The sequence below is a fragment of the Primulina eburnea genome, chromosome 8 (assembly GCF_022965805.1).
Source record: "Primulina eburnea isolate SZY01 chromosome 8, ASM2296580v1, whole genome shotgun sequence".
In the NCBI taxonomy this organism is placed as follows: domain Eukaryota; kingdom Viridiplantae; phylum Streptophyta; class Magnoliopsida; order Lamiales; family Gesneriaceae; genus Primulina; species Primulina eburnea.
In genome coordinates, this window is record NC_133108.1 from 11,533,458 (window position 1) to 11,556,627 (window position 23,170).

At 39.5% G+C, this 23,170-nt stretch overlaps 2 protein-coding genes across 3 annotated transcripts; both read left to right on the forward strand.

Moving 5' to 3' along the window:
- Positions 1–11,396: 11,396 nt before the first annotated feature.
- Positions 11,397–15,999, forward strand: LOC140838887 (receptor-like protein kinase BRI1-like 3). Of its 2 annotated transcripts, none has more exons than XM_073205499.1 (2): positions 11,397–11,900; positions 11,979–15,999. In XM_073205499.1, the coding sequence occupies exon 2, from the start codon at positions 12,125–12,127 to the stop codon at positions 15,758–15,760; it is 3,636 nt and encodes a 1,211-aa protein (XP_073061600.1). In that variant the 5' UTR covers positions 11,397–11,900; positions 11,979–12,124; the 3' UTR covers positions 15,761–15,999. The 2 variants fall into 2 exon arrangements, with proteins under 2 accessions (XP_073061600.1, XP_073061599.1); XM_073205498.1 differs by having other exon boundaries at positions 12,000–15,999.
- Positions 16,000–20,500: 4,501 nt separating this feature from the next.
- Positions 20,501–22,829, forward strand: LOC140839013 (uncharacterized). The gene is made up of 2 exons (XM_073205638.1): positions 20,501–21,305; positions 21,667–22,829. Exons 1-2 carry the CDS (start codon positions 20,501–20,503, stop codon positions 22,827–22,829), a joined length of 1,968 nt encoding a protein of 655 aa, XP_073061739.1.
- The last annotated feature ends 341 nt before the right edge of the window (positions 22,830–23,170 follow it).

Genomic DNA, 23,170 nt, shown 5'->3' on the forward strand with positions numbered 1-23,170 from the left:
CGATCTCAGTCTTTCAAGAAATCTGGTTCTTCTTCTTCTGGATCTGGATCACGGTCTAGCGGTGTTTTCCGCTTTGGTAAGAAGAAGGTTTCTTGTGTGCATTGTGGGAAGAACCATCCATCGGAGCAATGCCGATCAGCCGCGGGAGCTTGTTTTCAGTGCGGAGAGATGGGTCATCTCAAGAAGAATTGTCCTCAGTTGCGAGGTGGAGCAGGATCTGGTTCCGGATCTCAGACGACTGTTCAGCAGAGGAGGCAGGGTCAGGCAGTGGGTAGTTCAAATCTTCGACCTCGTGCCCAAGGTCAGGTTTTTGCGCTGAACCAGGATCAGGCTGCAGATGAAACGGAGAGAGTCATAGCAGGTACTTTTCGTTTATGCGGTATTCCTGCTTTTGTTCTTATTGATACCGGAGCATCACATTCATTCATTTCTGCACGATTTGTTAAGCGTCATAAGTTACCGTATGTTTCTCTAGACGTCATTCTTTCTGTTTCTACCCCGATGGGTCATTCGGTGTTAGCGAAGCGTCTAGTGATGGGTTGTCCCTTAGATTTTGAGGGTAACGAATTGATTGCGAATCTTATGATCCTGGAGATGGAAGATTTTGATTGTATTCTAGGTATAGACCTATTGACTACCTACCGAGCTACCGTGGATTGTTACCAGAAGTTTGTTCAGTTTCGTACGACTGAGAGCTCTAGTTGGTTTTTCTATGATGAGGGAGCGCGACCTCCAATGCCAGTGGTATCTGCTCTGAAAGCCTGTCGTGCTTTAGAGTCGGGCGGGGAAGGCTACCTCATCTATGCGATTGATTCATCCATGGGTAGTGTTGGTATAGAGGATATTCAGTGGTTTGTGAATTTCCTGATGTTTTTCCAGATGAGATTCCTGGTTTTCCTCCGGTTAGAGAGGTGGAATTTGGCATTGAGTTAATGCCAGGGTCTGCACCGATTTCTCGTGCCCCCTATCGTCTTGCTCCGTCAGAGATGAGAGAATTGAAGCAGCAATTGCAGGATCTTCTTGATAAAGGTTATATTCGCCCGAGTGTTTCACCCTGGGGAGCTCCAGTCTTGTTTGTCAAGAAGAAAGATGGATCTATACGATTGTGCATTGATTATCGCCAGCTGAATCGTGTGACGATCAAAAACAAGTATCCGTTACCTCGTATTGATGATTTGTTCGATCAGCTTCAGGGTACTTCTGTTTACTCCAAGATTGACTTGCGATCGGGTTATCATCAGATGAGAGTCAGAGATGATGATATTTCCAAGACTGCATTTCGTACTCGATATGGGCATTACGAGTTTCTAGTTATGCCATTCGGATTGACGAATGCGCCAGCGGTGTTCATGGATCTAATGAACCGAGTCTTTCGGGATTTTCTGGATCAGTTTGTTGTGGTTTTCATCGATGATATCTTGATTTATTCTCACAGTGTGGAAGAGCATATCCAGCACTTGAGGATTGTGTTGCAGATTCTTCGCGAGAAGCAATTGTATGCTAAGCTGAGTAAGTGCGAGTTCTGGATTGATCGTGTAGTATTCCTTGGTCATGTGATTTCCAAGGAAGGAATTTCTGTGGATCCCAGCAAGATCGAAGCAGTGCTGAATTGGTCACGTCCTACGACGGTGGCTGAGATCCGTAGTTTTCTAGGTCTAGCAGGGTATTATCGTCGCTTCATTGTGAATTTCTCTCAGGTAGCTAGACCATTGACGCAACTTACTCGGAAGGATGTTCCATTTGAGTGGTCATCTGAGTGCGAAGATAGTTTCAGAGAGCTTCGTCGACTTCTGACTTCTGCACCTGTTTTGGCGTTACCGTCAGGATCTGATGGTTTCAGTGTTTACACCGATGCTTCTTTTCAAGGCTTAGGGTGTGTGTTGACGCAGAATGGTCATGTGATCGCTTACGCATCCAGGCAGTTAAAACCTCACGAGGAGAAGTACCCTATTCATGATCTAGAATTAGCTGCTATTGTGTTCGCGCTGAAGATCTGGCGTCATTACTTGTACGGGGTTAAGTTTGAAATTTTTACTGATCATAAGAGTCTGAAGTATCTGTTCACTCAGGCTGAGTTGAACATGAGACAACGTCGTTGGATGGATCTACTTAAAGATTATGACTGCGAGATCAAGTACCATCCAGGTTCTGCGAATCTCACAGCCGATGCTCTTAGTCGCAAGGTGAGAGCCTCTGCACTTCAGACCAGTGCTATGATTAGTACCATCCAGGATTGTTGTTCATTGGGATTTAATTTCAAACATCGGAAAGGTATGGAGAGCATTCGTGTTGCTACCATTTTATCTGAGCCAGCTTTGTTCGCTCGGATTCGAGATGCTCAGATGTCTGATCTCAAGACTCAGAGATTAGCTCGGTTGGCTGGTGGAGATAGCAATTTCCATTATCAGTCTAATGGTCTTCTGTGTTTGTCTAATCGGGTTGTGGTACCAGAGGATGATACTTTGAGGGAAGAGATCTTGGCTCAGGCTCATCGAAGCAAGTTGAGTGTCCATCCGGGAAGCAACAAGATGTATAAAGATTTGAGGACACGATTTTGGTGGAAAGGGATGAAGCGCAGCGTTTATCAGTTTGTTTCCAAGTGTCTTGTTTGTCAGCAGGTTAAGGCAGAGCACCGTCGACCGGGAGGATTATTGTTGAACTTACCTATTCCCGAATGGAAGTGGGAGCATATCGCGATGGATTTCATTACTCACTTACCATTGTCTTCGAGGAATAGTGATGCTATTTGGGTAGTGGTGGATCGACTCACCAAGTCTGCTTATTTTCTGCCATATAACCGTGATTTCACTTTCGATCGTATGGCTCGATTGTACATTCAAGAGATTGTACGTTTGCATGGGGTGCCAGTTAGTATTGTCAGTGACAGAGATCCTCGTTTTACCTCACGATTTTGGGGTAGTTTCCAGGCAGTATTGGGTACGTCCCTAAGTTTAAGTACAACTTATCATCCAGAGACCGACGGTCAGACGGAGAGGACTATCCGTACACTTGAGGATATGTTGCGAGCCTGTGTTATGGATTTCGGAATCGCTTGGCATGATCATTTGCCTTTGATTGAGTTCGCATACAACAACAGCTATCATCGTAGTATTGGTATGGCACCATTTGAGGCGTTGTATGGGCGACGTTGTCGTACTCCATTGTTTTGGGATGAGGTTGGGGAACGACATGTTGAGGGACCGGAGTTAGTCCAGCAGGCTATTGATAAGGTTGCAATAATCAAGAAACGGATTAAGATCGCTCAGGATCGACAGGCTAGTTATGCGAACACCAAGCGGCGACCTCTTTATTTTCAGCCAGGTGAGAAAGTGTTTCTCCGAGTTTCGCCTTTTCGCAGGATTTTGAGATTTGGTCTCAAGGGTAAGCTGTCTCCAAGATTTATTGGTCCTTTTGAAATATTGGAAAGCGTGGGAGATTTGGCTTACAGACTTGCTTTGCCGCCGTACCTATCAAGTATTCATGATGTGTTCCACGTATCTTTGTTGAGACGATACGTAGCAGATGAGTCTCACATCTTGCATCCCTCTGAAGTTCAACTAAATTCGGATTTGTCTTACGTGGAACGACCAGTGCGGATTCTCGATCGCAAAGACAAGATATTGCGGAATAAGATCATTCCTCTTGTCTTAGTTCAGTGGCAGCGCAGAGGCACTGAAGAAGCCATTTGGGAGCTAGAGAGTCGTATGCGTTCGGAGCATCCAGAGCTCTTTTGAGTTATGCTTTGTATATGTTTGTGTTTTCAGTTATAATCGAAATATCAGTTGTATTCAACAACAATTGAGATGTAATAACAATGTTGTTATTTCAGTTTTTGTTCATCCTATAAACCTGATTTCGAGGACGAAATCTTTTAAGGGGGGGAGAATGTAGTAACCCGATTCCTAATTTGAGTTAATTATTGGATTAATTATATTTCGGTGGGATCGGAAAGACCGAACCAGGTTCGGATCGTCCGAAGAGGGTTCGGATCGTCCGAAGAGGGTTCGGATCATCCAAAGTGGGTTCGGACCGTCCGAGACAGGTGGCTGGACACGTGGAAGGGTTCTGGACACGTGGAAGGGTTCGGATCGTCCGATCAGGGTTCGGATCGTCCGAGCCAGGTGTCTGGACACGTGGAAGGGTTCGGATCGTCCGATCAAGACTCGGATCGTCCGGGACAGGTGGCTGTACTCGTGGAAGACATGCAGGGTTCGGATCGTCCGAAGTGGGTTCGGATCGTCCGAAGTGTACCAGATCGGAGCTTCCGAAGTGGATCGGAGCGTCCGAACATTGGCTATAAATAGAGGCGCGAGGCTTCATTTGTGACTCGCCATTTCAGAGAGTTCCAGAGCATTTCAGTCGTTTCTGACAGGTTTCTAGTCTTTTTCCGAGGTTCGGGCACTAGCGGGGAGCTACTAGTGTTGTAGCGGAGCTGTGCTCTAGTTTGAAGCTAGCGGCACCAGTGGGCTGATTGCGGACGCAGGCGTGAGTCTAGGACTGATTGTTAGGATCTGCTGATAGAGGTACGAAAGTACTATCCGAGATATCCTGGTCGAGTATACATCCTTATATGTGTTGCATGATTATGTGGTGCATTGATATATGTCATATGATGCATGCTATTATGTCACGTTTTTATGATGCATGTTGCATTTCATGTTGAGCCGTATCTCCTTCGAGATAGCCTTTACTGTTGAGCTGTATCTCTTTCGAGATAAGCTATATCTTGTGGGGCCGCTCAGCCCTGTCTTGTCTTGTGGACGCATGGACACCGAGAGTACACAGTGGCCGACGGGTCCGGAGGGCTTCGGTGATCCGGGACATTTTAGGTCCACGTCTGTTCTTGTAGTGGATGCAGTGACCCAGAGGAGTACCGCGCGGCACTATCCACTTGGCGCCTCTAGACTGAGCATATTGAGATCCTTTGTTACTCCTGTTTCTTGACTACCCTGGTATCATATCATAGCATGTGCATTTCATATAGGCTTGTATACTCATGCTTTTGTACTGGGCGTTCTTATCGCTCACGTCCTCGGTTTTGTTTATCTTGGACACCCCATTCCCGCAGGGCAGGCCTCAGGTTGGACAGCTCAGGAGGAGGAGGAGGAGGACGTTGAGTAGCTGGTTGGTTTAGTTCTTCGGTATCTTTTTCTATTCGATATGGTTGTACAGTATATTTCCTTTTAGTTTAGTTATCCTGGATTTTCGATTGGGTTGTATAACTATCTTTTGGTGTCAGTTTTCCGCCTTTATTTCTGATTATTATTAATTAAGTTAATCGCATGCTTAGTTCCTGATTAGTAGGTGATTCTGGAACGGGTCACTACATTATCTGTCTCGAATTCTGGTGATTTCCCTTCTTTAGCTTGCTCTTTCAGCTTCACTAAGGTGGAATATCTATCTTGACTCATCTTGATTGTCTCTCGAAGACATGGTTGTGCTGAGATTGATGTTAGGTTCACCTTACTCATATTCTTTCGACTTAAAGCATCTGCTACTTTGTTGGCTTTGCCTGGATGGTAGCTTATTGTCAAGTCGTAATCCTTCATGAGTTCGATCCATCGTCTTTGTCTCATATTTAGTTCCTTTTGTGTGAACAAATATTTGAGACTTTGGTGATCAGTGAAAATCTCACACTTGGCTCCATAAAGGTAATGTCTCCAAATCTTTAGTGCGAATACCACTGCAGCTAGCTCGAGGTCATGCGTTGGGTAATTTTGTTCATACGGCTTCAACTGCCTTGATGCGTATGCAATCACCTTTCCCTCCTGCATGAATACACATCCTAAACCTTCTTTGGATGAATCACTGTAGACGGTGTAGCCCTTACCCTCCATAGGTAATACTAGCACTGGTGTGGACGTAAGCTTCTTCTTCAAAGTCTCGAAGCTTTGCTCACATTTTTCACTCCATTGAAATTTAGAGTTCTTCTGTGTGAGCTTGGTGAGGGGTATGGCTATTGAAGAGAATCCTTCAACAAATTTTCGATAATAGCTTGCTAATCCCAAGAAACTTCTAATTTCTGTCACCGTCTTTGGTCTAGGCCAATCTGAGATTGCCTCTACTTTCTTAGGGTCCACAGATATTCCTGCTGCTGATATTATGTGTCCCAAGAATGCGATGTTCTCTAGCCAGAATTCGCATTTCTTGAACTTGGCGTATAGTTTCTTTTCTCTCAGCTTCTGTAGGGTGAGACGAAGATGTTCTTTGTGGTCTTCTTCACTTGACGAATATACTAGAATATCGTCGATGAATACCACAACAAACTTGTCTAGAAATGGCTTGAACACTCTGTTCATGAGATCCATGAATACTGCCGGAGCGTTTGTTAATCCGAACGGCATCAATGTGAACTCATAGTGTCCGTACCTTGTCCTGAAGACTGTCTTTGGGATATCGTCTGATTTGACCTTCAATTGGTGGTAGCCTGACCTTAAGTCGAGCTTGGAAAAGACTGAAGCTCCTTTGAGTTGGTCAAACAAGTCATCTATCCTTGGAAGCGGATACTTGTTTTTGATTGTGATCTTGTTCAGCTCTCTGTAATCGATACACATCCTCATGCTTCCGTCCTTCTTCTTTACAAATAGGACAGGAGCTCCCCACGGAGACGCGCTTGGTCGAATCTGCTTCTTATCCAACAACTCTTGAAGTTGCTCTTTGAGTTCTTTCAACTCTGCTGGAGCCATTCGGTATGGTGCTTTTGAGATTGGTGTAGCATTGGGCACTAGGTTAATCTCAAATTCCACTTCGCGATCAGGAAGTTCGCCCGGGAGTTCTTCAGGAAAGACATCCGGGAATTCTTGCACTACCGGAATCTCTTCTAGTGTAGGTGCAGTTTCTTGTTTTACCTCGCTTAACATGGCTAGGTAAACTTCTTCTCCACTTTTCATGGCTTTCCAAGTTTGAGAAGCAGAAAGAAGAGTCTTTCGTTCTTTGGTCTTGCCACGAAATAAAATTTTCTCTTGGTGTGGAGCTTGGATGGTTACCGTCTTTCCATGATAGTCTACTAAGGCATGATTCTTGGCTAACCAATCCATTCCAAGAATTACATCGAATTCCACCATGTTTAGTTGAATCAGGTTTGTCTTGAATTTCTGATCTTCTATGAGAACACTAATATCCCGATATAGAGTGCGAGTTCCTAAAATTCGATTTGCAAGAGTGGCTACTCTATATGGTTCTTCTAAGTTATCAGGCTTAGCTCCTAACCTCTTGGCAAATCTCTTAGACATGAATGAATGCGTAGCACCACAATCAAATAACACATAGGCAGGTATATTATTGATTAGAATGGTACCGGCTACGACATCATTTGAGTTGTCAGCCTCCTCTTGGGTGATAGCATAAACTCGAGTATTTGGCTTGTTTTCCTTAGGTTTGTTTGGAGTTGTTCCTCCTGCTGGTCCGTTCCTTGGATCTGGAAGAGGACATTGAGCAATGCGATGGTCCATCTTTCCGCAACGGAAACAAGCTCCAGAATTCCTACGACATTCACCAATGTGTGTGAATCCGCAAGTTTGGCACTTGACTCCTTCTTTGTTTGATTGAGAAGAAGTGGTTCCTTTAGATGGAGCACTGGTATATTGATTATTTAAAAACCTAGGCCTCTTGAACTGCTGGCCCGATTGGTACTGGCTTGGCTGAGGACGTTTGAGTTTGTTCTCGCCTTCACGCCTCTTGATATCATTCTCAGCCCTGATGGCAGCTCCCATCAATTCATCAAAACTATTGGGCTCGATAACGGCAAGGGCTGATTGAATACGGCTGTTCAATCCCTTCTTGAAGCGATGCATCTTCAAAGCTTCGTCTCCCATGATGGTTGGGGAGTAAGTTCCTAATGAATGGAACTTAGATGCATACTCAACCACAGTCATGTTTGGTTCTTGAACCAAGCTTTCAAATTCTGACAGCTTCTGCACTCGAACCGCTGTCGGAAAGTACTGCCTCAGAAATGCCTCTCGGAACCTTTGCCAAGTGATAGGTTCCGCCTCTAACATAGCTGGTGAGACTCCTTCCCACCATTTGGCAGCTTTATCCACAAGAAAAGGTGTGATCACCTCTACTCTGATCCTTTGGGGAACCTCAAGTAGTCGAAGATGATTTTCCACCTCTTTCATCCAATTCTGTCCGACCTCTGGATCGGTGCTTCCATCGAAGGTAGGGACTCTTGCTCTTCGGAGAGCCTCGCAGTGCTGCTTAGTCCCGTTGTTCTGAGCTGGAGGTGGTGGCGGTGGTTGGTTAGCATTTGGGTTGACCAACCCTTGCAGCGTAGTCGCCACAATCGTGGCTATGACCATCAAGTCCACCTGACTGAGTCCAACTGCTGGTGGTGGTTGCGGGGGTTGTTCCTGTGCCTCCTCATTGTTACGGTCGTCATTGCGATTGTTGCGGTTTCCATAACGGGGGTTGCGATTGTTTCTTACTGGTCTTCTGTCCATTTCCTACAAGTACGAAAGTTCTAAGGTCGATGACAAAATATGGACTCAAGAAAAGAAACAAAATGATTGAGTAATTACTCAAATTTAAATATGAAACCAATGGATAAAAATAACTTTTATTGATTTCCCAAGAAAGTGCAATTACAACTGAATTTCGAAATGAAAACAGAAATGCAAGTGAGACAAGTGTTATTACAAAGGAAACAACTACTGATAGGCTAATCTACTACTTCTCCTAATCCCAAATCCATAGGATCCTCTTCAACTTCTTCTTCTTCTTCTTCTGGATCCTCCTCAGGTTCTTCTTCATGGTTGGCTATTACTGCTTGTAGATGTTCAATATGACCATGCAGAACTGCATTCTGGTCGCTAAGAACTTCAACAGTACTCTGCAACTCATGAATTTGAGCATCGGTCTGCTCACTATACTGATTGTGCTGGTGCACGAGTTGATGATTCTGATCCTTAAGAATTTGGATCTTGTCAACTAGTGTGTCACGTAGCTCGATGAATTCTGCCACCGTCTCTTGGGATATTTCAAACTCCTCTTGAGTCTTTCTATTCCTCTCTTCTGCTTCACGCAGATAGTGAGCATAACGTTGAACATCACCCTCTAAGTGCTCTGCTCGACGTTCTAACTCATCTTTGTCCAACTTTAGGCAGTAGTTATTCTCCTTGAGTTTTTCTAGCTTCCTCTCTAAGCTCTTAATGTAGCTAATTTGGTCAGCCATATCCTACATCCAAAAACATAAGGGTAAAGGTGCAGAAATGATCTCAAGAATAAATGTCGAGTTATAGACAAATATTGGAATGAACAGAATCAATACTGCCTATACAATTAACAGAAGAAATAGCTCAAAAATTTTCGATCTCAGAATTACGTGAAAAATTTACTAAAAATCCTTGACATCAAGAACATGAATGGTACCAAGTTTGGTGTAAAAATACTAAGTCATTTGGAAATGAAAATTCCTCAAAGTTTCGAAAAGTTGGAAAATTTTACGGAAATGATGATATCACTATCTAAACGATGGATTTTGGGCTTCATCGGTGGTGCTAGAACGATAAATGGTTCTAGGTTAGGTTCTCCTCGTCGAGAGCTTTCCAACGCCTACTTTTAATAGTAAAAATTCCTCCTGGATCAAAAGTTATGGCCGTTTGAAGTTGGTACGAAAAATACCTCAACTTCCATGTTATTTGCAAGGTCTACTGCATTCCCTTGCTGTAATACACCGTCTACTGCAACTCTGATGCTTCTGCAATCAGTCTGCTGCTTTTCCAGCATTGTCTGCTGCATTCCGAGTCTACTGACTTAGTCTTCTGCATTCAGATATACTGATTTTGGTTACTGGTTCTGGTTTCGGGCTACTGGTTTTGGTTCTACTGATTTCCATCTACTGGTTCTGGTCTCTACTGGTTCTGGTTTCAGATATACTGGTTTACTAATTTGTTTCCCTACTGATTTTCCTAACTGTACGTATTCAGTCTATCATTTCAGTAGTCTATTACAGTAGCTTATTTTCAGTAACTTTCAGGACTTATTTGCAGAAGTCTATAAAAACTTATTATTTCTAGTTCCTCCTCCCCAGATTATGAAACCCGGTTCTGCTCTGATACCACTTCAATGCAACGCCCCGGGACGGGGGTTGGTTGACACCGGCGTTGCTCTCAAATTTACATTCGAAATCAACAAGCCTCAGAAGTACAGAATTTCAGAAAAACCAGTCTTTTATTCATAATACTGAATATTTATTGTCTGATACAACTCAATAAAAATGTTTTACAGTGGAAATGTAAAACCAATTACAACATCGTCTTAACAAATGCAGCGAAATAAACATAAATAAGAACTGATAACAACGATCTTCATCACCAGCCCCAAAACTGACGTTGCTCCTCTTCTTCTATCAACTCTTCCTCGTTTTTATCTGAGATGAGTTTGGTGGGTGAGTGATATGATTGTCACTCAGTAAACGGGGGCGGGAATAACTCCCAGTTTCGAAATCGTCTTCAACAGAAACAGTAATACGATAATATACATAGAACTCTTGTTTTCAGAACAGTAATCAGAATTCAGAAATTACAGAACGGAATTCAGAATTAGTAAGCACTGAGCACGTTAGTGAATTTCATGGCTAAACTGATATCAGTCCCCTATATGTTCTCTCCTCTAAGGGGTGAGGCCAGAATCAGAATCAGAATCAGAATCAGAATCAGAACCAGAATCAGAATTCAGAAATGTTCAGAATATATATTCCTACCATTAGTTCACTAGGGAGTTTCAGTGCTTCAAAATCAGAAATCAAACATACAGAAACTGAACTTTAAAACAGAATTATCAAACGGATTTCAAGATATTTACATATAAGCCCACTAACCGTAAATTGCTAGAGTTTCGGTTGAAGTCTACTGAAATCTGCTTGCCTCGCTACTGGATTTTACAGCTTCGAAAATGCACTCTCTTAGCTCTAATTTCAGGTGATAACTCAAGGTTTTGGTAAACCAATTCAGGTGTTTGAGAGTGATATTTATAGGTGAAATTCTGACTGTTAGCCTCCCCATTAAATGCCATAATCTGACATTAACAATCTTTATTTCGTGTTAAATGCTTCAGTTACAAGTTCAAGCTGAATCAGTAACTGTCTGCTGGAATTTCGTGCTGCTGCTGCTGGATTTTATCTGTTGTCTGCTGCTGGATTCCAATCTGTTGGAAAAATACCAGCTTCTGAAATATTAGCTTCTGCTGGAATTTTTAACTTATGCTGAAATTTGCTAGCGGCTGGAATTTCAGGTTCTCACAGTTTCTGTATTTTTTTTAGCTGATTCGAGATACTTGGTAAGTAAATTCCTTAAAAAGAAACAAATATTTTTCATTTAAAACTCCTTTCACGAAATTATTTGGACAAAGAAAAGCGTAGATGCCCCATAACCCCATAAATAAAGTAAAAACCCATTTCGGAAAGACGCATACAAAAGAGAGAAAAAGCATCAAATCCCAAGTTTGACTCCATCCATAATACAAGAAAAAAGACAATTTTATTTATATTCACAAAAAAAGGAGGAAATCTTGTCACCTATTTTCTTCTTCCTTGACACTTGAATCTTTATCAACATGATCGAGTGTGGGTGCCGTTTGTGTGCAATTATGTGAATAAGGATTTGATACTATGTTGTAATGAGGCTCACATGTAGTCTGTGACAGCCGACAATTCTGAACATCGTACCCAAAAGCCAACAAAGACTCCAGAAAGTGTTTTAGTACACAAACATCTGAATCAGCTGGTGTTGATACTTCTTCTGTACTTGTTTTTTTTCCATACCCTACATAGTATCCCTTGTTAAATTTCTCGTACGCTTAAAATTCTTTGAGCAGAGGGGAGCAAACACCTGGTTGTTCTCCATCTCTCTTCTCTGTCTTGTTTCTGTTTGCTGCCTATATCTATGAAGTGTAGCTGAATAGAGGTATATATGTTTCTCTTCTTTTCTATTTTTTTCTTTTTCAAATTTGGTGTTTGCAAATGTTTTGGTTCGCTGAACCAGATGTTTATTTCGTCTGTGAAGAACTTCGAGAAAGTTTTGAAGAATGGAGGAATGAAAAGACAAGCTCGAAGTGGTGGCGGCAAAAGGAGATGAAGGGGGTGTAGAAATTTCAAGAAATTTGTTTTTGTGCACTGTTTTGAGGGAAGATGATGAAAAGAACTGCCTTTTTCTTGGTGTTTTTCTCTAGTTTTTACTTCCTGGGGTTGTTAAGTGCAAGAAATCTTTCTTCAAACACAATAAGTGATGGGAATGAGGTGGAGATTTTACTAGGTTTCAAGCAGTCTTCAATTGAAACTGATCCAAAAGGGTTCTTGAAAAACTGGGTCCCATCTTCTTCAAGCCCATGTTCATGGAATGGAGTTTCTTGCTCTAATAATGGGAGCGTCATTAAACTCGACTTCACAAATGCAGGGCTTAGTGGCCATCTCCACATTTCTGATCTTATGGATTTGCCAAATGTTGAAACTCTTGTTTTCACGGGCAATTTTTTCTATGGGAATCTTTCTTCATACTCTAAATCTTGCAGCATTGAGTTTCTTGATGTATCTAGCAATAATTTTTCAGAGCCACTTGCTATGGATTCTTTGTTGGTTTCTTGCAGTGGGATTGTTTCATTGAATCTATCACATAATGCAATTTCAGGAGGAAGTCTCAAGTTTGGGAGTTCTTTATTGAAACTAGACATTTCTTACAATAGGATTTCAGATTTGGGGTTGTTGAGTTATGTCCTATCCAATTGTCAAAACTTGAGTTTCCTTGATTTCTCAGGAAATAAGTTGGCTGGCAAGCTCGACAGCTCTTTGAATTCTTGCAAAAGCCTCTCCTTTCTTGACCTCTCGAACAACAATTTTCACGGGGAAATTCCGCCTGGATTCCTAACAAACTCAATGTTATCTTTGCAAAATCTTGATCTTTCAGTTAATAACATCAGTGGGAATCTCATGAGTTTAGATTTTGGAGTTTGCCGTAATCTCGTTTTTCTTAATCTGTCGCACAACGTTTTCTCTGCCACCGGATTTCCTATGAGCTTAACAAACTGTCAGAATCTTGAAACTCTGGACATTAGCCACAATACAATCCAGCTCAAGATTCCAGGAGATTTATTGGGGAAGATGAAGAATTTGAGGCGTTTAGTTTTATCCTACAATCAGTTTTTCAGTGAGATTCCGGCTGAGTTAGGGGCGATTTGTGGGACACTAAGCGAGCTTGATCTTTCTTCAAACCGGTTAACTGGTGGGTTTCCTTCAACCTTCTCGTCTTGCTCTTCGCTGGTCAGCCTAAACCTCGGCAATAACCAGCTTTCGGGAGATTTTCTGAATACTGTAGTGAGTTATCTTGCAAGTCTCAAGTACCTGTACGCCCCGTTCAACAATATAACTGGTCAGGTTCCGAGTTCCTTGACGAACATGACTCGTATTCAGGTTCTTGACCTCAGTTCCAATGCTCTAACCGGGAGTGTACCTTCTGCATTTTGCTTGAAAACATCAGATCCGCCCCTCGAAAAACTGCTGTTGGCTGATAATTTCCTCTCAGGATCAGTACCATCGGATCTTGGACTCTGCAAAAATTTGAGGACAATTGATCTCAGCTTCAACAACTTAAATGACTCAATCCCACAAGAAATCTGGAAACTGCCAAAACTGTCCGACGTAATTATGTGGGCAAACAGCCTCACGGGTAGCATACCAGAAGGGATTTGCGTAAATGGAGGAAACCTTCAGACTTTGATTCTTAACAATAATTTTATAACCGGAACTCTACCGAACTCTATAGTCAACTGTACTAATCTCATATGGGTATCGTTATCTAGTAACCGGCTCTCTGGGCAAATCCCTTTGGATGTAGGTAATCTTGCCAATCTTGCTATTCTTCAGTTAGGAAATAACTCGCTCAGTGGAGCAATTCCATCAGGTATAGGCCGTTGCCAAAGCCTGATATGGCTCGACTTGAATAGCAATGAGTTGACAGGATCCCTCCCCTTAGAACTAGCTGCAGAAGCAGGATTCGTTGTTCCTGGCATTGTTTCGGGAAAACAGTTCGCCTTTGTCAGAAATGAGGGGGGGACAGAATGTAGAGGGGCTGGTGGACTGGTTGAGTTTGCAGGGATTCGTGCTGATAGACTCGAACAATTTCCAATGGTTCACTCCTGCCCTTCAACAAGAATTTACACTGGGGTAACAGTTTACACTTTTACGAGCAATGGCAGCATGATCTACCTTGATCTCTCCTACAACAACCTATCTGGTTCTATCCCTGAAAACTTTGGTTTGATGAGTTTTCTGCAGGTTTTGAATCTGGGACATAACAGTTTAAGTGGTGGAATACCCTCCAGCTTCGGTGGCCTCAAGAGTGTCGGGGTTCTTGATTTATCACATAATAAGCTCCAAGGATTCATCCCAGGTTCGTTAGGCGGGCTCTCATTTCTTAGCGATCTTGATGTTTCAAACAATAATCTTACGGGATCAATTCCTTCTGGTGGTCAGTTAACTACTTTTCCAGCTTCGAGATACGAAAATAATTCAGGCCTTTGTGGGGTTCCACTACCTCCTTGTGGGACAGGAAAGGGGCAAAATTCTTCCAACTCTTCTAAAGGTAAGAAGCAAAGCATGGCCGTGGGAATGGTTATTGGTATAATGGCTTCTGTTGTATTTGTATTCTTGCTTATATATGCATTATACCGAACCAAGAAAACAAAAAATCAGGACGAGAAATGGGAGAAATACATTGAAAGTCTTCCAACCTCAGGCAGTAGCAGTTGGAAACTATCATCTGTTCCAGAGCCTCTAAGCATCAATGTCGCCACATTTGAAAAGCCTTTGAGGAAATTAACTTTTGCACATTTACTCGAAGCAACTAATGGATTCAGTGCCAATAGTTTGATCGGTTCTGGAGGTTTTGGTGAGGTCTACAAAGCTCGAATGAAAGATGGAAGTGTCGTTGCAATAAAGAAGCTAATCCATATAACGAGTCAGGGAGATAGAGAGTTTATGGCAGAAATGGAGACCATAGGAAAAATCAAACACAGAAACCTAGTGCCCTTATTAGGATACTGCAAGATTGGCGAGGAAAGGCTCCTTGTTTATGAGTACATGAAATGGGGAAGCCTTGAATCTGTCCTACACGACAGGGGAAAAGGCATGGGAACAAGACTCGATTGGGATGCTCGAAAAAAGATTGCCATTGGATCAGCTAGGGGACTAGCATTTCTTCACCATAGCTGCATTCCACATATTATTCACCGGGACATGAAATCAAGCAATGTCCTTCTAGACGAAAACTTTGAGGCCAGGGTATCAGATTTTGGAATGGCGAGACTCGTAAACGCCTTTGACACACATCTTAGTGTGAGCACACTTGCGGGAACTCCTGGATATGTCCCTCCCGAGTATTACCAGAGTTTCCGGTGCACAACGAAAGGGGACGTCTACAGCTATGGGGTCGTGTTACTAGAGCTCCTTTCAGGCAAGAGGCCGATTAACACATTGGAATTTGGTGATGACAACAATCTTGTGGGGTGGGCAAGACAACTGCACAAGGTTAAAAAGAGCCATGAGATATTGGATGTGGATTTGATAACTAGTTTATCAGGTGACGCTGAACTCTACCAGTATCTTAAAATAGCGTTTGAATGCCTCGATGACAAGCCGTATCGTAGACCAACGATGATTCAAGTGATGGCTAAGTTTAAAGAGCTTATGACAGATTCGGGTAGTGATATTCTTGATGGGATTTCTTTGAAAAGTTCAGTCTTAGATGAATCATCTCAAGAAAAGGACATTTGATTTTGAAGATTTGTTCGTCCACATTTTGCCACTGTATATAATACACAATTGAAGGAATCTGCGGTGCCCATTTTGTTTGTTTAGATTGAGGCAATTTTGTTATATCTGTCATGAAAATATTTGTTACGTTTTTTTTTTTTGTCAAATACCGAGGATGTATAATATATTTTCTTGGTTAGAATGGCCGAACCTTTTTTTTTTTTACCTCCATTCAAGACATCCAAAAAATCCAACATCCTATACAATATTCGTGTAATTTGAGTTCATTTGCGGCGTGCTTTCAAATTTCTTTCGGTCTTGAAGTCGAAACATCGTTTCAAACTTAAAATCTTTTATGTCAAATGATCTGTAAATCATCGCTCATTGGTGTGCTTTCAAATTGAGGGTTGAAGAGTCGTGCATGTTTATCAAGTTAATCAATATCAATATTGGGCAGATGCAGCTGGAATTGGAACCCAATTTATTTCAAACTAATCTACTCAATCAAATTAAGATGGGGTTTTGACCTAGTTTCAGATTGAATCATGGGCCATAAAATATTGTACTCTCTAAAAGGTGGTCCGTTTGGTTGGATAATTAGTACAGTATAATCGAATGCTTGGTTGATAATTGAACTGATTATTAATAAAAATAGTTGATTACTAATTTACTATATTAACCTTAGGCAAATAAAAATAACTTTTTTCAGGATATATGTATACTCTTAGGTTAGGCTGCATTTAATTGAGTTGATGAAATTAGATAATATAAAAATTATTGTGATTATTAAAATATTAAGTAAGATGTGAAATAAAATTTAATAAAATAATTCATCTCAGATCAAGTATACAAGCGTAACTATTTTTGTCTCAGTATATTATTTCAATAATCACGATAAATTTATTATATAATATTAGTACTTTATGTTACAGTTTGATACATAGAATATGATAAGTAAGAGATATACAGTATAAGGATAAATCAAGGAAATATAATGATAAGATAATATGTTGAATATTTGGTATGATTTTAACAAGAGTGATTAAATTTATATATTGACATGTAATGACAAAATTAACCCTATCACAAAAACTTATATTTCATTGTTATCAAGATCTTGTAATTTCATATCTCAATTCTTAAATTACGCTATATATAACAATTTCTTTTCCTTTTTCAAAGTTGATCATCGGTCAAATTTGATTTTTGCCTTTTTCTTTATTTTTTATAATCTTTTCATATCGAAGGGGCCTAGTAACTATTTTGTGTGTATATATATGTATCTATGAGGGTAATTAAGTAGTTTGTATTATATTTTATCATTAAATTAAAACTATCACACCTCATACTAAGGATGTTTTATCCTTCTAAAAATGTATTTATCAAGCTCCCATGATATTATCATGTGCTTTTTAAAAACGTACCAAACGTGGGATAAGGCGTATTATTTATCAATCCGACCCTTATCCCGTGTACCAAACAGTGTATATAGAAGGTTGAATAATATTTCCGAATAGATTATATATATGGCAAAAATTTATGTGAGACGATCTAACGAGTCGTATTTTGTGAGACAGATCTCTTATTTGAATCATCCATGAACAAATATTACTTTTTATGCTAATAGTATTATTTTTTATTGTAAATATCGGTAGATCTGTCTTACAGATAAAGATTCGTGAGATCATTACACAAGATACATGCTATTCACAAACATAATAAATGGGCATATTAAAAAGAAAAAAAAAACTGTGTGGCGTGGAAAGTATGGTGTTCTCGCTTTGTTAGTTGTGGTGGCTTTATCCGTAATCTCCTAGGCTTAGCTTTATCATACACGGTATATTTTACCTATTGATGATTCATGAAGATCGTGAATGATAGCGATGTCTTATTATTCTACGAAATTTCTATTAGATTGAAATATAATTTTATTTATTTTAAAAAATATAGTGGATCCATATTAGTTATTACAAGCCAAGCAAATAATGAGTCATGTTCAATGTACAAATGAAGGTTAAACGTTAGTTATAAAGTATATTTGAAATGACAAAACTATTAATCTATTATAAATGCATTTTTGAAAGAGTTTTTTGAAATAAAATGCAAAGATAATTTTGACATTTCAAATGTATTTTGTAACTCAATTTGTAACTCTCATTGTATATATAACATTTTTCAGCATATAATATCTCGATGCCACAATCTACTCTGCAATGTATCCGAAGGCGTAACAAAATATATTTAGAAACACAACACAAAATAATAATGAAACGACCACTATTTTTAATTTTAAAATTCTACTAATTTTTTAAAACATTATTTCGAAAATTAATAATTAAAATCACTTAAAATTTTCATAAATCAAAATAGTTTTACATTCAAAATCTCAAGTGTATAAAAATCCATAAATCGTCAATTAACAAAATTCGACTTCACCCTTTAACATGATCAACCAAACTTCAAAATAAAGTATAAAAATCTCTAATAAAATCATTAATTTTTTTTAAAAAAAACTTTGACTATCAAGCTAATGTGGAAAATAAATGTCCCTCATGAGTGTACTGTCGGACTCGATCCACTCAAGCGTCAGCCCCCCCTCAATATCATCATCACCTGCAGAATTCAAATCTAGTGAGTCTAATGACTCAGCACGTTCTAAACATGAGTAGCAAATAATATATATACAAGCACATGCATTAAAATCACATTTTTATTTAAAATACTTGTAAGCATAAATAAGTCGTAAATCGTCAAATCGTAAAGCTTTCAATCATTTATCATTTTGGGTGAAGTTTGATCCTTGAAAGTGACTAACCTTTTATCCTCTGGTCGACTGATCAGTCTTAGCTCACCATTGCGCATGGGGACGGGCATTAGGCACCGACGTAAATGGAAATACGATCGTTGGGCTCCCTCTGGGCCTTTTCCTGTATCCAAGCTCCCTCTGGAGCCTTTTCCCTCACGATATTCCCAAAAAACATATATCATATGCTCTTTGTCAAAGTCAATTCACATCCTTTAAAATATTTTTCTTTTTCCTTCTTAATTCATAAAATATCACGTCCTTTCAAAAATAGCATTTTTATAGAAAAAATTGTACACATTTACCATAAATCATAAAATATCATATTTTCATCAAAATATATCATTTAACATGCGTTATGACCCTTCGGGACGCTGCCAACCCTTTTCGTACTACCCAGGAGTAAGATGACTGTTTCGCCCTGAACGAAACATTTTTCGACGGTGACTGATAAGCCCAAATCTTATAGAAATTTTTAGGGATTTTATTTGTGCTTATTTAAACTTTTTATCCCTAGTTATGTGCTTAATTGAATTAATAATTGTAGATTTAAATAAAAGATGAAAAATGATTAACTTTGGAAATAAAATAAATTTACAAGACTTCAAAAGAAAAAAATACAAAAAGAAAGGAATTAAAATATTTTTATTTTATATCTTGATATTATTGAAGTTCTTGATAAAGATGAAGTCTAATCTGTGAAAATAAAATCTACAATCTTATTATCTTCAAGGTTTAAGTGGAGATGTGCTTAAAAAGAATACAAGGAGTAGGCCCATTTAGAAGAATAAGAGGGCAGAAGCGTACAGAAGAAGGAAGCAGGCGTAACAAAGAAGAGAAAAAAAAGACAGAGCGCGGAAGTGCAGAACAAAGGAAAGAAGCGTAGAACAGAAGGCTAATGTGAAGTAGTACCAGCGTGGAAGAAGAACATAAGGAAGGAAGACGGAAGAGAAAAGTTGTAGGAATTCCCACACACGCTACAAATCACTGAGAAATCTTTCTTTCCTTCCTTCTTAATCATGTTTTCTACATTAAATTTAAACACTGATTTTGACTATTTTGAATTTATGGAGTAGATTTTTATAGACTAAGGTCACGATAGGGCCGGGACAAATTATTTTTGATGTTTTGAGTTTGATTCAATTTTATTATTTATTTTTATTCATTGATTGATGCCGTTTATCATGTGTTCTTTTAATTTGGCCAATTAAATAGAATATTTGTTGGTTAATCTAAAACCGGAAAGCGATAGATTAATATTTGCTTCACACATCAATCAACACATGGTTAAATTGACTAGAAATAGTATTCGATTTCAGTGTGCGACTTTAGGTTGAAAAACTGGAATTTCACAGCGATCTAATGCGGTTGAATCTAATTAAATTCAGTTAGGAATAATTGGACTGTTAAATTTAATTAGTTTTATTAATTCGAGGAATCGTTAGTAAATAATTTTGGGAATTCCGTCGTGAATTAAATAATTAATTTATTGAATATGAATTTGACACGTAGATTATAAGTTGTCTCGGCACCGTTGTGCGCCTTAGTCGTTTTTAAATCATTCGAATTTTCGTCTAATTTAATAATTTGGATTTTTTGCTTTAGTTAATTTATTTAAATTTTTTAATTTAGTTTAATTAATTTATCTCCCACCACTTGAATTTGATTAGCCTAAATTAGGAAAAATAATTCATATTCTAGTAATTAAACATCGATATCTGTGGGTACGATACCTGGACATTTCTCCAAATACTATAACTTGGCCTAGTTTGCTTGCTAGATTTATTCCCAACTGAAATCGTAGGTCAAGTTTTTGGCGCCGTTGTCGGGGATTGAATTGTTTAATATTAGGATTTATTATTTTCTTGAGATTAGGTTTTTATTTAATTTTGTTGATTTTATGCATATTCGTACGTTTAAAGTTTGTTTATTTATTTTCAGGAATTATCTTACTGTGCATGAGCGGTGCTAAAGGAAGGACAGAATTGGAGCCATTTGATCCAGAGATTGAGAATACTTTTCCACGGAGACATAGAGCACAAAGGGAGAAATCCTCAGACTCTGACGTGGAAGAGCAACTCAAAAAAGAGAAGAAGGTTGAAACAGCAGGGATGGAAGTAATGGACAACGAGGAGGAAGATCACACTGTTTATGATCTCACTAGACAAACCACTGGAGGTTATGGTTCAAGCATTACTCGTCCTACTATGGAAGCAAACAATTTTGAGTTGAAGCCATCCATCATTCAAATGATAAAATATCAAGTGAGATTTGGAGGATCGCAGACGGAGGATCCTAATGCACATCTGGAAGGATTTTTATCTATCTGTGACACAATCAAATTCAATGGAGTGAGAACGGATGCCATAAGATTGAGATTATTCCCTTTCTCTTTGCATGGTGAAGCAGCAGAATGGCTTAGAGATTTACCAGCTGGCTCTATTACTACATGGAATGGGTTGGTGGAATTATTCATAAATCAATATTTTCCACCCACCAAGCTAGCACAATTGCGTAAGGATATTTCATCAATTCGCCAGAAGGATGGGGAGACACTACATACAGCTTGGGGAAGATTTAGGAAGATGTTGAGGAGGTGTCCTCAACATGGTTTCTCTTCATCTGAGCAAGTTCAAATTTTCTATAACGGAGTTAATCCTTTCGTTTGTTCCATGCTAGATGCGGCTGCCAATGGTAGCTTATACAGGAAGATTCCACGAGTTGCACTGGAAATAATTTCAAATATGGCCGAAAATAGTGCGGGTTGGCCGAACATTAAACGAGAAAAAAAGATAGGATTTCTTGAAATGGATGTCTTGAATGCACTTACTGCTAAGATTGATAGGTTGGCCCATAAATTCTCTCATATGCAATCAAATCAAGCAAATCAAGTCCAAGGAATAGTCATCGAGGAACAACCCATTTTTTTATGAAGAAGCAGTGAATTTTGTGGGGAATCAATGGAGACATCAATCAAATCCATACAGTTCCACGTATAATCCAGGATGGAGGAATCACCCTAATTTGTCTTGGAAGAATACGGAGAATTCCCTTAATCCAACACATATTCCTCCACTGCCCATTCCTCAACAAGTGAGACAATAAGGATTATTGGTACCTGCAGCACCTCCAGGATTCAAGAAAGAAGATCAAAGACCAATTTATGAGGATTTTATGATGAAACATGTTGTGGGAATGGAGACGAGACTGCAGAATCATGATGCTATCTTGCGAAGGTTGGATGCTCAAATGGGTCAAATAGCCAATCAATTAGCAAATCGACCCCTTGGAACACTACCAAGTGATACTGAGAAAAGTACGAAAGGAGTGAATGCAGTGAGTACAATTATCAAGGCCGAGGAGGAGGAACCAAAGAGGCAGAATTCTATAGATTTGGAGGAAAATAATGATGGAGGAGTGGAATCAAAGACGGGGGATGCTAAGGAACAGAACACTCACACCACCCCTACACAGAAGACATGTAAGAAAGGTAAGGAATTTGATTCTAATGATAATAATGATATTAATACACTTCCTTTTCCTCAAAGAGCAAGGCTATCACAATTGGATCATCAATTTTCAAAATTTCTTGAAGTTTTTAAGAAATTGCACATAAATATTCCTTTTGCAGATGCTTTTGCTCAAATGCCTTCTTATGCTAAATTCTTGAAAGATATTTTGACTAAAAAGAGGAAACTTGTTGATTTTGAAACTGTTACGCTTTCTGAGGGGTGTTCAGCTATTTTGCAAAATAAACTACATCCAAAGCTTAAGGATCCAGGTAGTTTCTCCATTCCTTGCACCACAGGTAGTTCTAATTTTAACAAGGCATTGTGTGATCTTGGTGCTAGCATAAATTTTATGCCTTATTCTTGTTTTGAGAAATTGGGGATTGGAGAAGTTAAACCAACCATTATTTCCCTTCAACTTGCTGATAGATCTATTAAATATCCTAGAGGGGTTATAGATGATGTTTTGGTTAAGGTTGATAAATTTATATTTCCAGTTGACTTTGTTGTGCTAGACATGGAGGAGGATCGTGAGATCCCCTTAATTTTAGGTCGTCCTTTCTTAGCTACTGGAAGAGCTCTCATAGATGTGCAAATAGGTGAGTTAGTTTTGAGGTTGAATGATGAGAAGGTAACTTTTAATGTTTTTCGTAATATGAAATATCCTGTTGGATATTCTGATTATTATAGAATTGATGCTATTGATGATATTGTTGGGTATAGTGTGCATGATACTTTGATTGAATACCCACTGGAAATTATTTTGGTGAACCCATAGTCCACGGAATCCAACAGAGAAGAGGTGGAGGAATGTATGAACTTCTAGGACAGATCAAAGCCACTGCCAAGATCGGTGATTTCGAAGATTGGGGAGCTTGGACATATTCCAAAATCACTTAAACCATCCATAGAAGAACCTCAATTCCTCGAACTCAAACCACTTCCTCCTCATTTAAAATATTTATTTTTGAAGGAAGAAGATAAACTGCCAGTAATTGTTTCTTCTTCCTTGGCAGGTGATGAGAAAGATAAGCTCTTGAGAGTTCTGAAGAATCGCATATGTGCCATTGGATGGAGCATAGCTGACATCAAGGGGATTAGTCCATCCATGTGCATGCA

Bases quoted from the DNA above. Each gene is read 5' to 3' on its own strand.
- LOC140838887 (XM_073205499.1), top strand. From the start codon at position 12,125: ATGATGAAAAGAACTGCCTTTTTCTTGGTGTTTTTCTCTAGTTTTTAC.
- LOC140839013 (XM_073205638.1), top strand. From the start codon at position 20,501: ATGAGCGGTGCTAAAGGAAGGACAGAATTGGAGCCATTTGATCCAGAG. The intron at 21,306-21,666 runs GTTGGCCGAACA...TGGTACCTGCAG, and splicing joins TATGGCCGAAAATAGTGCGG to CACCTCCAGGATTCAAGAAA.